Source organism: Rhamphochromis longiceps, linkage group LG5 (genome assembly GCF_057381845.1).
Source record: "Rhamphochromis longiceps isolate RC_006_pf linkage group LG5, R_longiceps_female_GT1.1, whole genome shotgun sequence".
NCBI lineage: Eukaryota > Metazoa > Chordata > Actinopteri > Cichliformes > Cichlidae > Rhamphochromis > Rhamphochromis longiceps.
Window position 1 is genome coordinate 41802074 of NC_140561.1, and position 16248 is coordinate 41818321.

A 16248-nucleotide genomic window follows, 5' to 3' on the forward strand; every position below is an offset into this window, starting at 1 on the left:
TCTTTGGGCCATTTCACACCTTTCAGAGACCAATCAGAGACCTTGTTTCTGATGACTCCAATGCTGCTGTCACAGGCATCTCTGCAGTTCTGTCGATGCTCTCACCTGAAGGAGCTCACAAACTGTAAACATCCTGCACATTTCTGTCAGTTACACCAGAAGAATCCAGCGAGTGGCTTTGCAGACTCACGAACTCTGATCTCAAAACCTTCTCTTGGCCTTTGGTCTGAACAGGAACACCTTGTGGGCATCGCCAGGATGAAACCGAATAGCTGCCCTAGGATGATGACGCGAGGCACAATGACTGTAAAAAGATGTAAACCAGGATGTTTTCAGGAAAAACTCCAGAAGAGAAAGTCAAAGAGCAGATTAAAGAGAATCAAACACAATTACCAAAGCAAATAATGAGACAGACGATGAACAAAGAAAAATGAGGCTCTAACTAAATCATTCACAGTATGCAGAACATGGTGTGAACAAAAGAGAAAACCTGAAAATCAGAGTAAATACAGAGAGCTGGCGAGGGACGCCAAACAGCCCTGAAAACCTGCCACGCCCTGAAGCTCAGGACGGACTTCCTGCTGACGCCACAGTGGCACCTATTCGCTTGGGCACGACCTTCTCCTCTGTCAAATGTTCTCACTAATCTGTATTCATATCATTAACATGAACTCCTTTGGGTTCAATACTAGTGAAACGATGACATCATCACCACAAGTCAGCTGACTGAATGACGCCGTGTGACATCATCGTACAGGTGTTATGAAGGCAGAGACCATAACAGCTGTAAACACGATTATTTCTGCTGGAAAGTTTTAACGTGGGAGTCGATGGGACCGGCTCACTGCTGGCGCCTCTGCAGGACGTCAGAGGAACTGACGTTTGCGCGATGGCTCCACGTACCTGAGGACACACCTGCGCCGTGAAAACTGAAACATTGTTGTGCTGCACAGCTGACGTGTACAGCAAGGCGAGAGCATCACCTCCTGATTTTGTTTCTGTTCGTTTCACGTCTGATTCAGAATCTGCCCGGTAACCGAGGCTGAAACAAAAAGAATCAAACGTTTGGTGAAGGAGGAAGAGGAGGAGGAAGCTGCCTGACATTAAGGCCGCACTGCTACAGCAGCTCCCATCGCACCTTGTGGGCTCCGACTCTGTCGTCATGGCAACCCCAGTGCTACACGTGTCGTTATTTGCAGGCTTTGACTTCACAGTCCCACCACTGCCATTATGTATCAGTTCTCACCATGACAGAGGAGGAGGAAGTGTGACGCGAGGAAACGGGGGTTGTTTTTCTTCCTTTATTGATTCTCCGCAGACACTGAGACGTATGGGCTCAAAATGTGGTCATAAATATTTTGTACTTGTAAAAAAGATTTGTGTGTGGACTTAGAAAAAAACCCCTGCAAGTTACAAGTACGGATTTTGACCCGATTTTTCTTCCTTTCATCTGATTGGTCAATGTCATGTCAATCACAAATGTAACAATCCAATCAGAGAACAGATGGGTTTGGCTGTCGAGGGGCGCTTTTTTTGAACTGCAGGTCCTTGAAGGGAATAAATGCCCTTTTACATGCCAACCCAGCGTTTTCCTTCATCACCACGAAGGAAAACAGTCTGTGGTCGTCCGACTTTGGTGATTTTTATGTCACAGGTCTACGTGTTTAATACAGGGACTTCCACAGCCTTTTCAACAGCGCTGCGGACCGCGGGGTGGGGGCGGGCAGTGTTTTGGAAATGACAGTCTTCATTACAAAGCTTTCTTCGTTATGAATTAGCATACATGTTTTTATTGAACATTTGAAGAACCAGCAAAAAAAAACAGAAACTCTTGTAGAGGACATAAAGTCAGAGATAGAAAAGACAAGGAGCAGGTGCATCTAGTACAGGTAGAGCTGCTGCAAAAACCCACAGAGCTCAGCAGCCAGCAACAAATTCTGGATCCTTTGCTTTTAGTTAGCAGTTAGCATTAGCAGCACATCCTGCGTCCGATGTGAAAGGACTTTTATGCTGCACCCTGTGACGTACAGCAATGGTCCTGGGTCAGCCCTGACTTTGTGTTAAACTAATCCTAAAGTAATAATGTTATTTCTAACCACTGATATACCACAACTTTATCCTTTCAACAGCTGCTGAAAGTTAGGGGACCTAGCTGCTATCGGATATTTATATAGCGATCCTCCAGCTTCAAACTGTATCACCCTTCAAGGACCTGCAGTTCAAAAAAGCGCCCCTCCGACAGCCAAACCCATCTGTTCTCTGATTGGATTGCTACATTTGTGATTGACATGACATTGACCAATCAGATGAAAGGAAGAAAAATAGGGTCAAAATCCGTACTTGTAACTTGCAGGGGTTTTTTTCTAAGTCCACACACAAATCTTTTTTACAAGTACAAAATATTTATGACCACATTTTGAGCCCATAGAGACGGCCCCTGAATCATGAAGAGCAGCGAGCTGTTGTACATGTCTGTAACAGCCACCATGATGATGATGAGCAGCAGCTGGAGGACTGCTGGAGGTGCTAAAAGGGAGTGAGTTTGAAACCTGTAACAGTCACAGAGCAGGTCTGTTCCTCAGGTGCGAGACGTGGCGATACATTTAACTCAGAGAGCATTTGTTCACGCAGACAAACTCGTGAAGGTCAGAAAGCAAATGAGTCATCTTTAAAAAGTCCAGCATTTAAAGGCAAAACTGCAGGAGGTAAAAACTTGAAGCACACCTGTTTGCATGAAGTAAAATAAATTAGAATAAATGATTGTTGTACTTGCATCATTTCACAGCTGCACGCTCTCCCGCTCTGATTTTTCATTCATGTGTCGTAACAACTCGGTTGAAGCGAGTTGCTGCTCGCTTCACGCCCCAAATAAAAATGGAGGACTGGTAAGTAGTGTGTAGTGCCGTGGCATCCCTAAAACTCACAGAAACCTGGTACCAGGAAGAAAAACTACAGATGGAAGTGTCTCCATCCTCTCTATCGTGAACATCATGAAGATTTTACCAAACGAAATTCATCTTCATCATGAGCCTTCACTCAGAATGAACTCAGGAGCGCCCCCTGTGGAACAGGAAGTCTAGTGGGTTCCCCACTTGTGCGTAATGTTTCAGACGTGTTCAGTATTTAGAGGTTTTTGGTCTTTACAGTCAAATTTACAGTCTCTGTTCAGGAGACACAAACGTCACCTCTGAAGGGTGTCTCAGCACAGCCCTCCAGATAGGATGAGGAGCTCAGAGCAGAGCTGCTGCTCTCCACACTGAAACAAGTCTGCGTTGGATGCCTCCTTGGTGAGGTGAGGTATTCTTTGGACCTGTCTAACCAGGACACCTCAGATATCTCTGGAAGTCCTCAGTGACCCACCACTGGAGCTGGAGGGGCTGGCTTGGATGAGGTCTGAGCTCCTCTGTGACTTCGAGACCTGGATGAACACTGAACTGTTTCCCTGATGAGAGTCTGACTGTAGACAACCAGCTTCACAAAGTCAATATTTTAACAGCAAAGCCTTCTACAAAGCTGCACAGGTACATATTATGGTGAGAGCCACAGTCCATCAGTGTTTTAAGACCTGGAGCTCAGTGAGTCCAGACACTTCCAGAAAGTTTCTTTAAAACCATCAAATGAAAGTAAAGAAAATCCCTGCGTCCAAACTTTTGACTGACTCTCTAACATGAGGCTAAACAGCCGCGCGCTCTGTCGCAGAAATTGTCAAAAGCAGGCCTTTAATTGGTTTTCCGTCCTGCTCGTGATTTTGACAAATTCCACTGGCCCGTTCCCGTTTCCCCTCGTTCCAGCCCCAATAAATCTGATAATAGAGAAATAATGGCAGAAAATGTACAGCGCCGTGATGGATGGCGTTAGAAATGAGTAGAAGAGTTGATGCGGTCGCACGGAGGCTCTCCCCGCTTCACCTTTGGACGACGGCAGACAGAGCGGAGCGCGCGGCCGTCGTTACTGAGCTGAAAATAACCGCGGTGATTTCTCGATGGCTGAGCGATGCTGGCAGGAGGACGGACACTAGTGGGCTTTTTTCTCTCTTCTCATCACTGCGCTGAGTTATAGCTTTGTCATGAATTGATTAACGTTTCAAAACAGGCTGTTAAGGAGTGCAATTCAGCGGGGTCCGGCCGGGCTCGCTGTGTGATGTGATCATTAATTTGTATTACAGAGATTCTCAAATGCCGATAATTCCCCCGGTATTGTTTTCTGACAGTGAACTCTGAGGCAATCATAAATCATACTTTTCTTGTATGAGGCAGGACAAGATGTCTCGTCCAAGAGCAATTCATCATGTTAATAAATGTGTCACCGCTCAGCTTCTTTATGTTCTCACTTTGTCCTCCTGCTCGCTGGAAGAGTTCCTGTCCAGACGTGAGCAGCTGCAAACATGTTCCTCTGCACCCGAGAAAAACAATATCAGCAGCCTGGAGCAGCTCCGGTCACCTGCAGGTCCTACAAACGGTCCATGTGCGGATTTTCCATTTAAGCTTTTAAGCTTAACATCCACCAGGTCACAGGGTCATGGGTCAGCAGTGTGACATCAGAGAGCAGAGAGAAAACTTTGTGAAGCAGCCGGACATGTGTTCATGTTTGATACACAACTCATGACTGGTGTATATATGAATGTTTTAGGACAGGATGCCTCACAGTTTGATGAAAGTGATCAGCATCCCGGGGGGGGTCTCCTTCTAGATCTGGACCAGCTCATCACGGAGCTCCTGTCAGTCAATGGCATTAATTCCTGCATCCTCTGCCTGCAGACTCAGGTGAGGCCGGGCTCTGTCGTGCACCGGGAGGAACCGTTGCCGAGACCTAATGACAGTCAGGGTGTCGTTGTCCGTGGATATGCCTCTACAGGCCGTCACTGGTCGTGCTGGTCGTGCTGAGTGATGTTACAGGCAGCATAACGTTTCTTCACGGCTTCTCCAAATCCTTCCACAGCTGTCACATGTGCTCAGGGTGAACCTGCTCTGATCTGTGGAAGTGCCGTTCTGGTATCTGTGCCAGCCAGGCTCCACGGTGCCGGGCAGTGAGCACAGGGACAGGACATCAGGCCAGGTCATCCTTATGAAGGCTGTTTCTGTATGTTTGGTCTGACACATCCACACCAGCGGCCTGCTGGAGGTCATCTTGTAGCTCTGACAGTGCTCGTCCTCTTTGCACGAAGGAGCAGATACCGGTCCAGCTGATGGGCGAAGGCCTTCCAAGGCCCGGTCCAGCTCTGTGTCCTGGAGTCTCCTGCATGCTCTTCAGACCGTGCTGGGACCGTGCTGACTTGGACTACCTGTGCAAACTCTGTAGGGTCCCTCCAGCAGCCACATGACAGACTATAAGAAAAAGCTGAATTTAACCTTTGAAAGTTTGAAGAAATGCTGCTGCTGTAATCTCACAGCAACATGCTAAGCTGTTTATTTTATCAGAGGAAAAAGCATTTTTCTCCTCTTTGTTTGTCAGAGAGCAGGAGCGCCAGCAGGGGAGCGGCTCCTCCTAATATGGCACGCTCTCCCCTGAAAACATGATTTGTGACACGCTTGGGGGTCTCCAAATATCGACAGTATGCTGTTTGCTGCCGCGGGTTTTATTTTCCTACATCTTCATCTGAATCAGGCATAAATTTAGCTGTTCTAGATGTTATTGATACATCAGCATGATTTACTTTAATAAACACAGACTTGGTTTTCTTGCCTGCATAAAGTGTCGTCTCATTATGTCTGCATGCCTCGTGCTGCTGAAGCGCAGCAGGCAGCTCCTTTCATCTCTTTATTCTTTTTTGTATTTGTAGGAATCATGACAAATAAAATCAAGTGTTTCGTAAATGTTTATGTTATCTCTGACTCTGGTGTAGTTCACAGATGGCATCTATCCAACAAAGAGCGATTTAAGCTGAACATCGGCACGTTCTTCACTCCAGCACAGCATCTGTGTGAGAGGGAACAGCCACATCAGACTAGCTGGGCTGTACCTGTGCAGGTGAGTGCACTTCACTGAGCTCGCTCAGATTGTTGACATCCTGACGGCTGAAGTCAGGTGTGATGAAAGGAAGCAGGCACTCAGTTTTGATTTCTCCATAATTATCCTGCGATAAGAGCAAAGCAAAAATAAATATGTTCCGAGCTCCAAAGGAAAACGGGTTCCAAGTCCTCCAGACAAACTGGAGGGATTAAGGAAGCAAATGCCAAAACGTGATTCCAAGACTGCAGACAGTCCCTGTGGTGGGTTTCTGGAGTTCGCATTTTTGATGGCAATACGATGATTTCTTGGAAACCGACAAAACTTCACCTTCAGCCAGATTTTCGTGTAGAAAGTCAACAACTCGTGTAGCTAAATGTCCTGCCAGTTTGCTCCTACATGAACGGGTATTCCTCTGGATTCCCGTACGGAAAAGAAATAGAAAAAACGTATAAAAGACAGATGTGGCCTACTTCACATAGTGAATCATAGAAGGCTGATATGATCCACTCATGAACGTGGCCACTTTCATGTATTGTTTTAGTTTCATTTATATAATTTTTCTGGGGATCTTGTAACTGTTTTCACTCTTGTGTGCTTTTCATACAAGTTTCACACAAGACAGATACAAACTTTATAAGATTTATATCTTTTCCATGTGGATTTTATCAGTCAGGAATTCGTTTTCCCGACAAAGTATGAATGCACGCGATGCCTCCTGCAGTGAGAGCTAATGGGATGTGTAGTGTATCAGAAACAGCTGGCTGCAGCTGAAACCTGCAGGGATCCTCTCTGCACATCTTTACTGTTTCACCTGCTGCTAGCATTAGCATTAACTCCTTCGGCTCGGTGTCATGTTTGGCCGTATAGGAGTGTTTACAGAAGATGGATCTTGGCCACATCTCACCCACTGGTTCTGTAGAATTTGGAGCTTCAGTGTTTCATTGCTTGAAGCCATATTTGGATAAGAGGGTAGTACGAGCTAATGCTACCATCTGTCTGAATCCACAGACTGTACGGGTCCATCAGACAGACCCCGACCTGCTGATTAGAGCCGACATCGGACGCTCTGTTAGCACAGTGACATCACAGCAGCCATGTTATTGGTCACATGATATCATTAAATCGCTCAAAAGGCTCCAGCAGCACAAACACGGCCCAGAGGTCCAGCTCAGGTGAAGCTAGCAGACAGCTAACTCTGTCACATCCACCTGTCGATCAAAGAGGCCACGCCCCTAATAATGCAAACTTTGAGCCTTCATATGATTTAAAGCGGTGAATGATGCTGTTACAAAGGAGGAGATTATCTGTAGCTACAGTTTGTGTATCAGGATGTAAACATGTGGGAGTCTCAGTGCTGGAGCCTCTGCTGGACACTAGAGGAACTGCAGCTTCTGACATGTACGCTATGTTTCTGTTACCTTAGGAGGTGATTTGTAGTCATGATTGTTTCAAAATGATCTCCTTTTTATTTTTGTGGGAACTCCATTTTTCGATTAAGCTGTTTCTGGGCTTCTTTTACTCCCCACTGGAGATATTTGCTTATAATTGTTAGAAGAGACCAAGTGTCACTAATGAAAGAAAATGAAACATTTCTCAGATAAATGAAACGCTAAGTTGGCTTGATAGGAAAGCTTTCAACATGAGATTAAAATGAGATTAAACCCTCCCCCCAAGCATTATGTGAGCAGCCTGTAATGTTAACCTGCGGTTCTTTAGGTCGCCTCGTGTTTCAGATATCGATCCTCTGCTGCCAAACAAATGTCAGCCATTGATTTCTTCTCAGAAATAATAATTTTACAACCATAAAAGGTCAGTTTCACAGTAACAGCTTCTTAGCATCACAGCATCCTGATGCAGAGATTCTGTGCAGGAGTGTAAGTGACCGCTTGAGACCCGTGTGAGGAGGCAATTATCAAAGCTCGGCGCCACACCTGTCACTTTCTTCCACACGGGCGCTGAGCACTAAAGAGTCGGGTTAAAGCCAGTGCAAATGGAAACTGTGACTTTTAAAAGTCTCTAAATCATAATGTTTGTGAACATCAATACTGCTGCCTGATGAGGGCAACGCAGGAGAGCACCGAGTCCTGAAAGTGATGTTACCAGCAAACACGCAGGTTTACTTATCCCACCAAGACCCTGTGTGGGGGGGCACAAAGGGCCCACAGCAGCTTTGCCCTGTGGGCATCTGAAAGGACACAGTCCACTCACACAGCCCCTGTTTGATAAACATACCAGACCATGTTTCATTTACTAATCCAGACTGTGTGACAGCATTAGAGTGTTTTTGAGAAAGATCCTGGTCAATGCTTTATACCAGCTGATGGCAGTAACACACCAAGGGGTGACAGTGGCTCCCACACTTCATACTGGTGCTAGGACCCAACAAGGGCCCACTGTGGGGTTTCCCTCGGTCGTCCTACAAGTTTATTCTGATTCACAGCAGTTCGTGCAGCTGACGGTCCGTCCTGTAAAAGCTGAGCGTGAGTTTGTCACGTCGCAGACTGGAGTCCGTCTCCTGGAGACCGTTTGTTCCTGTCAAAGCATCGAAAACATCAGGAAGTAACCTGCTGGTTATTTGGCGCCGACTGAAGAACAGTGAACTCACAAAGAGGCTTTTAGATTATTTCTCAGGTGTGGAAGGGAAACACACTTTCCACAGCGTACTGTGAAGCTTTGAGAAGCCACTGCTTCCTGTGCGCGCTGACTTCAGGTTTAATGGCCCCACCCCACTCCAGGTTCAGCAAAGACACAGCTCATGCCGTTCCCACCTGTTCCACTCTCACCTTCAGACAGGTGAGAACGCTGCTCTGCAGAGAGCCTGCAGTAGCTAGAGCGCTGGAATTGTAATGCATTCTGGGTAGTAGCCACTATATGTCCTTTTCCCCATCACAGGGAAAAAACCAGAAAGAAGGACACGAACTGGTGGCGGGAAAACGCAATAACAAACGCTGCAGGATGAGCTCACGTTCATGCGTGTGGGACTCACACAGACATGACCCACGGCTCCGTGCACATAAACAACCCTGCAAACATTCGCTCTGACTTTACTTTACCTAATATTTCAAACTGCTGTAATTGTGTTGTATTATAAGCTTTATATGTTTTACATCTCACAGCCCTCCAGACGTAAACAAGAGGTTTTACTTGGCATTGAATTCTGCGCTGTAAAAATGTCCTTACCATCAGTCACGCTAAACCGAATCTTAAAAATAAAATCATCCATTTTATCTCTTTTTACAGTAGGTGTGTTTGATCCCGTCACCCTCCCTTCAGCCCCTTCAGCACTGACAGAGGCGAGGCTGCCGGACACTGGCGCCACCGGGCCCTCTGACCACCACCAGTAGGCAACGGGTGCAGTGTCTCGCCCAAGGACACAACGACCGAGACTGTCGGAGCCGCAGCAACCTTCCGATTACAAGACGAACTGCCCACTCTTGAGCCACGATCTCCCCGAGTAACTTAGCAGAGCGCTAACTGTGCTCACAGAGAAGACAGGTTCGCTAGCTCAGACCCGACCAGCAAAGCACAGAGGAGCCAAACCTGTGTGTGCACGAATCTGTGTTACCAGAGCGTTCTCACTCCCGAGGCGTAACATGTGGACGTTTTGTCACGTCCCGCGGCGTTCCTGAGGAACGCGAAAGGAGACCTTCGGCGTTCTTATGGTACGCGGCGGGTTATGGCTGGAATCCAGTGCAATGACGCTCCCGCGGTAGTAGACGTTCCAGACCTGTATTCCAGCCCTAAACCTAACCTTATCCCTAGCCCTGACCATAACCTTATTCCTGACCTTAACCAGGTCTTTAATGATGTTAAATAGCGTGTTTCTAAGCGATTTGAAGAAAAAGAGCAAACATGTGTAGGTTCAGTCCAGACGGTTCTCATATTTCCTCTTTTTCCGAGGTCGTCATTTAGGAACGTGGTGGGTAGCCGAAAACGTAATATGGTGACGATTTGTCACCTAGCGTAAAATGTTACGCTTTGGGAGTGAGAACAGGTTGGTGTTACTGTGGCCATTACCAACGTTACTGGGTTTCACCCCTCTCATGTTAGTTATGCTGCACACTCACGCACACACACACACACTCACACACACACACGCACACGCACACACACACACACACACACACACTGTCTCTGTAGTTGGTTATTGATTAGTTGATTAGTTCAGAGTTGCAGATCAGTAGCTTCGTGTGTGCTATGAAAGCTAACCTTGTTTAGATTTGTGTTGTTTGCTTCATTTGTGGAGAAAGTTGATGTTAAATCGTTTTGTCCTGAATATTCACTGTTGATGTGCTGCTGATTTGAGGCACAGTGTGTAACTCGCACAGTTTCTCCTCACACACACCTTCACCTCACTTCTTTTTTTAGACTGACAGGGATGCTGAGTGAGGAGAGGTGTGTTTTCAGGTGTGCAGCGACGTCCCATTAATCTGTGAGCAGGAGCTCAGCGCGGAGCTTCAGAGACCGCCACCATCTGCCTCTGAGTCGCTGCCTCGATGTGGTGGACGCCACGCTGCTGCTGACATCACACCACGACACAAAATGAAACCGCATTTTTCCACCTTTGCGTTCACGACGACCCCCGTCCACAAACACTCGACTCTATGAACGTTGTGCCAGATGTGGCTCACAGCTGCACGCCTGATGTTTGCTCACCAGTTTGGTGTGTAACGCAGAATCAGAGGCTTCAAAGTCAAGACACACTGAAAGTGTTGATCACGTGAGCACTGACATCTTTCAGCACTTCCTTGAGCCATTTCATGAGAAACAAATGAATCATCATCATTTATTCAGCGCAGAAGAAAATGAGTCTCACACTCACATTATCATATCTGCAGGTTCCCCTCAGCAATGACAGTTCAAATGGTTTCAGTTTAACTTCCAGGCTCTTTTAGCAAAACTCCTAAAAGCACCGATCCAACAATGTTTTTCTTGCCCCTGAGCAAGGCAGCATGCATGCAGAGGTGTGATGCTGATCGGGCTCTTGTTAAAACCTCCCCAGATGAGCGTTTAAAGCATGAATGGAGCTCAGCAGCAGCGCTCTGCTAATGTGTGCCGTGTCATTGTGAGGAAATGGAAGACAGCAGTGAAACCTTTCAGAGTTTTAATTATGCATTTGCAGCCTCGGTGCTCTACACTCGTACCCATGAGGGCTCCCGCCTCCATCCTCTCAATACGCTGCAGAGCATGATGTCATATTTTCATTCTGCTCACAGACAGGAGACCTGCTGTTTTTCTCACTCACACCTTTATTTTTCTTTATTTTATTTTATTTTGACATACACACAGCATGAAGCTCATCGGAAACAACACACAAACTCATTTAACTACAGAAAAAATGGCAACATCAAAGCAAATCATCAATAATACAGAAAAACCCAACAATGAGGCGCAAGAAACCCCCAGCTCAGGGTGGGCCGGACATCTGTCGCAACAGACAGGACAGGATTCACCTGGTCCAGCCCTAACTATATGCTTTAAAGGAAAGTTTGAAGCCTGATCTTGAAAGCAGAGATAATGTCTGTCTCCTGAATCCAAACTGGAAGCTGGTTCCACAGAAGAGGGGCCTGAAAACTGAAGGCTCTGCCTCCCATTCTACTTTTAAATACTCTAGGAACAACAAGTAGGCCTGCAGAGCCTCAAATATAGTGTTTGTAAAGAAGTTGTGTACATGCTTCCCATCACACCCACCAAGGAACATAAACACCAAAGAACAGTAAAGAATAAAAGCTGGTTATTGATTCATCACACGCTTCGCTTTGGACCAAAGCCGACGACTGATGGGTGATTTTCAATTTTGTCGAATGAACAATAACTGAAATCACACATTATTTTAATGTTGTAATCTATTTCTGACGTGCTCCGGTTCAAATTCATACCAAAGCACAAATTAATTTAAGTAATCAGCACAAAAGTAAACAACAACAAAAACAAACATCCAAACATTTACACTCTCTCATGTTATTTAAATGGTTTTTAACCCAATCAGTACGACCTCCTCATCCCAGATCTTTCCACTGTATTTAATTAACTGGCTTCGTCTCATTCCATATAGTTTGTATTTGTCAATCATTGTTTTCACTCTAACAGGGAAACATTCATCTGCAGACATTTTATTTGTGAACCGGTTTCATGTGAGTTTTTTTTCTATTCCAGCTGGAAGCGACGCCTTTAAAATGTTAGTGGTTTGGAAATCCCACATTTACGTCTTCATGATGTTTTGCTTTCACATTTGTCTTGAGGCACGCTCAGTCATCCAGCTCTCATGCTTTTATATTTATTAACAATATTTTCTTTTTCTTTTTTTTCTTCAGTGGTTTTCTTCAGTTTTCTCCAGTAAGACAGGTAAAACATTTACAAAGTATTCACTGAACTTATCAATAATATGATTGATAATTAAAGACTGTGGCTATTTCTACATATACAGTTGGCTATGTACCACAAATGAAGTTTGTGGTAAAAAGTCAAGTACTTCTGATTCGAGGTTTTCTTTTTCAGAGGAGCCACAGCATCCAGTCAAACACAGCCATGATGTAATACTATTAACAAGATAATGAACACCTGTGGGAGCAGTGTTCAGGTAGCTGCTTTGCTCTGTGAAGATAACAGTGGGTGAATTATTTTACTTAAACCAGGTTAAAGCACTTGTAAAAAGACATCTACTGTAATAACGTGCATTCCCACTGCTGTGTAATCCATTATTGCAAATATATTTATTAATTTATTCATGTTATTAAGAAATTATCATAAAATGAGGGTATTACTCTTTGGTGTAGCTGCAGAAGGTGAAGCCTGGCCTCCAAAGCTACACACAAGCTACATTTCCAAGATAGCAAGACAGCATTGAATTAATGCTAACTTTAAATCTGTATTATAATTGTGATCAAGACTGTAAACTCTGTGCTAAATAAATGTTCAATTAACAGACTGATGAAGCCTGATGGTTTAACTGTAATGACACTGTCCTCTTACAACTGATTGATCTATTTATAGTTGACCAGGTGACAACAACAAGGTTGAAACAACATGGATTCACAGTTGAATTGTAAATCAAAGCTATTAGCACTTGGACCTTTCTCAGAGTGGTATATTTCATACTGAAAGTCATTGATCTACAGTTGACCAGCTAGTTTTAATGCTTTGTACTACAGTGTTTTTCAGACTATAAGGCGCATTAAGCAAAACTAAACAGTCAGATAAGTCAAACTTTACTCAACTCATTCTTCTTGCTTAATCCACTTCAAAAAAGTTAGCGTTCATCCTCCAGCTTCACTGTTTATGTTATGCTAACATAGCTGTGTCGCTAGCGAGCACGTAGCACATCATTATATACCAGCTAGCCCAACTTCAGTAACCCTACAAACATCACTGCTGTTTAGTTTTCTGTCTTCATTTATGTTGGAAGTGATAGCAGAGCTGTACGTTTGAATGTTTCAGAAATCTCTCAGTCAGAACATGCTATATCATGTTTAGGTGGAAACTAGCGAGCTAGCTTCCTGCTAACTTCTAACTCCGCTGAATTTAATAAATCCTGTTTTCATGGATGCCTGGATGTTAAACTTGATTGTTACACCTGGTAAAGCAGCAACACTGATCATTTATCAAAGATGAAAGAATTTAGACAGTTTTTAAGTCTCAGTGATGCTGCAGTGTTCGTTTGACTTTGGGACCTGAAACAGATGGAGTTTAGGACCCAGATTCCTCCACGAGGCTCCTGACTACGGTAGCTGTAATGCTCCAACAATCCATCAAGCGGTGCGGCTTCGTAGCTACCAAAGTCACACTAAAACATTTTTGACAGATTTTTGAGCGCCGTGTAGCACATAAAATCGGTTCGAGGTCAGTAAGCACAACCAAGATTCATACATAAGGCGAACTGTCGATTTTTGAGGAAATTAAAGGATTTTAAGTGCGCTTTATAGTGTGGAAAATACGGTATATCATGACATCAGATAAGTAGATGCAATATTCTGAAGTGCTTTGTTCTGTTTACCATAAGATGAAACACCGCTGATATCCTGTTGATCTTTAGTAGTGATGTCGACATTGTTTCAATGTTGATTCTATTATATTAAAGTTGCCAGAGTAAATAAAATGTATTTCCTGTTGATCATCAGTTTGTGATTTCCATGTTGATTTAACTTTGTTTCTGTTATTGTTTGCTATCCAGTATAAACCTCTGACACACATGCAGAAACCATGCTGCTAGTGACTGAGATCTGAGCTCATAGCTACGCTAAGCTAGCAAATCCCTAAAGAGACAATGATTGAATACTATGGATATAATTTGCAGGTGATTCAGAAAAAGCATGTGAAGATTACGCTACGAAATAAGTTGTTCTCAAAGGTTTGCAATTAAACAACCTATACAGATTAAACTGCAGAAAAGCATCCCTGCACTTAGTATCAGGAACAGGAAGTGACACAATAATGCAGCAATCCAACATTTTAGAAATGATCTTCCTGTTTGTGTCTAAATGTTCTGCTTCACTAACAGTGAGAACTTTACTGGTAACAGCTTAATGGGGTATTTAATCACAGTGGCAAAGAATGGAAACACTTTTTCACTGCAAGTGTGTGTGAAGGTGTGTATGTGTTTGCCGGTGTCAGCGTCAGAGAACGACAGCTTTCCTTTGGTCCAGTCCAGATTCAGTCTGATCCTCTTGTACTTCTTGTTCACCGAGAGAGCAGCTTCTGGATCTGCTGATGATCCTGCATAGTACTGACCTTGACTGTATCCCAGTCCCCACAGTCCAGACCGTATGTTTCCCTTCCTCTGGTCAGACTCTGCTAACACGCCCAGTGACCAACCTCTGTTATCTCCAACCTCAACATCCCAGCTGTGCTTCCCTGAATCAAAGCCCTGAGAGCTCAGGGCAAAGTAGAGATGATCAAACCTCTCTGGATTATCCGGGAGCTGCTGCCGGTCTCCAACCCTCATGGTGGTCAGACCTTCATACAGGATCAGTCCCGGATGGGCAGTGTTTGGGTTCAGGATCAGAGGAGTGTAGGAGACCATATACTTCATGTTATTCCAGATGCTGAAGGTCAGGTTGCCCAGGTGTTTGGCCTGGTCTATCAGAGCTCCCGGGGGCAGCTGTGGATCATCCAGCAGGGGGCAGTGCTGGGCTCTTTCCACCACAGCCTTGTAGTTGTGCAGGAATGAGACGTCTTCAGCTCTCAGCTCCTCCTCTGTGGCTCTGATTGTGTCTGAAAGAGCTGCTATCTCTCTGCTCAGAGCCTCCATCTTCTCCTTCATCATCCAGCTCTTCTGCTCCTCTTCCTCCCACAGCACGGTCAGCCTGGCCTCCTCTTCCTCTGCTAGAAACTGGTGAAGCTTCTTAAACTGCTCCCTAATCTTCCTCTCTGTGCGTCGGGCCTGGGCCTTAATGTGTCCTGCTGTTTGATCAAAGTTCACCTGGACTTCTTCACAGACCTTTAACTTCTGCTTTAAAGCTTCCACAGTTTCCTGAAGGTCATTCTTGTGTTGTTGTGCAGCTTTATCGATGGGCTTGAACTTGTGGTCGCTGTGTTTGTCCGAAGTGCCGCAGACCACACACACTAGCTCCTGATGGTCCAGACAGAAGAGACTGAGTTTCTCAGAGTGCAGACTGCAGAGATCCTCCGGAGTTATCTGATTTCTCTCTTCTATGAACGTCTCACACAGGTTCTTCAGAGCAAGGTTACACGGTGGATCGTGCATTGTAGATTGTTTCTGACAGACTGGACAGTCGCGTGCTGGGTTTTCTCTCCACCAGCTGTCCAGACAGTCCTTACAGAAGCTGTGGCTGCACGGCAGAAGAACCGGCTCTTTGAAGATGTCCAGACAAACTGGACAGCAAAGATCTGATCTGGCAGCCATGGAGTCTCCGGGTGAAGCTGGAAGCAGCAGACAGGCACTACAGTCAGGCGTGACTCCCGTCCCTCCTCTGCTGCCTTCACTGAAGCTTCCTGTGAGTCGTGTTTTCAGTCAAACTAACCTTCAGTGTGGAGCGTCGGCAGCCAGAAGCAGCAGTGTTGTTTGTGTCCTGACGCTGGACTCGCCAGAGGAAGCTGCTGGTCTGATGTTCAGTCTGACTGTCCCGCTGCGAGCGAGAGGAAACTTGGTGTGTCTCAGGTGAGGGGTGGAGCTTGATTACGAATGCTGTTGCTTCAACTGTAAGTTGTAGTTGAGTCATTCCAGAGAATCAGTTTCCAAAACTGCCAACAGGTCTAAAACTGCAGAGCAAGTTTCTGTTCAGGTGCAGGTCTGGACATGAAGAGATTCATGAGCCTAAAACAAAGCGCTGTTCAGCACCG

General features: G+C 45.3%; 1 protein-coding gene across 1 annotated transcript; it reads right to left on the reverse strand.

The window, feature by feature from the left end:
- Window positions 1-13637: 13637 nt before the first annotated feature.
- On the reverse strand, window positions 13638-16002 carry LOC146670678 (zinc-binding protein A33-like). Its single transcript, XM_085408056.1, has one exon. It carries the CDS (start codon window positions 15809-15811, stop codon window positions 14423-14425), a length of 1389 nt encoding a protein of 462 aa, XP_085264182.1. The 5' UTR covers window positions 15812-16002; the 3' UTR covers window positions 13638-14422.
- Between the last annotated feature and the right edge of the window lie 246 nt (window positions 16003-16248).

Bases quoted from the DNA above. Each gene is read 5' to 3' on its own strand.
- LOC146670678 (XM_085408056.1), bottom strand. From the start codon at position 15,811: ATGGCTGCCAGATCAGATCTTTGCTGTCCAGTTTGTCTGGACATCTTC.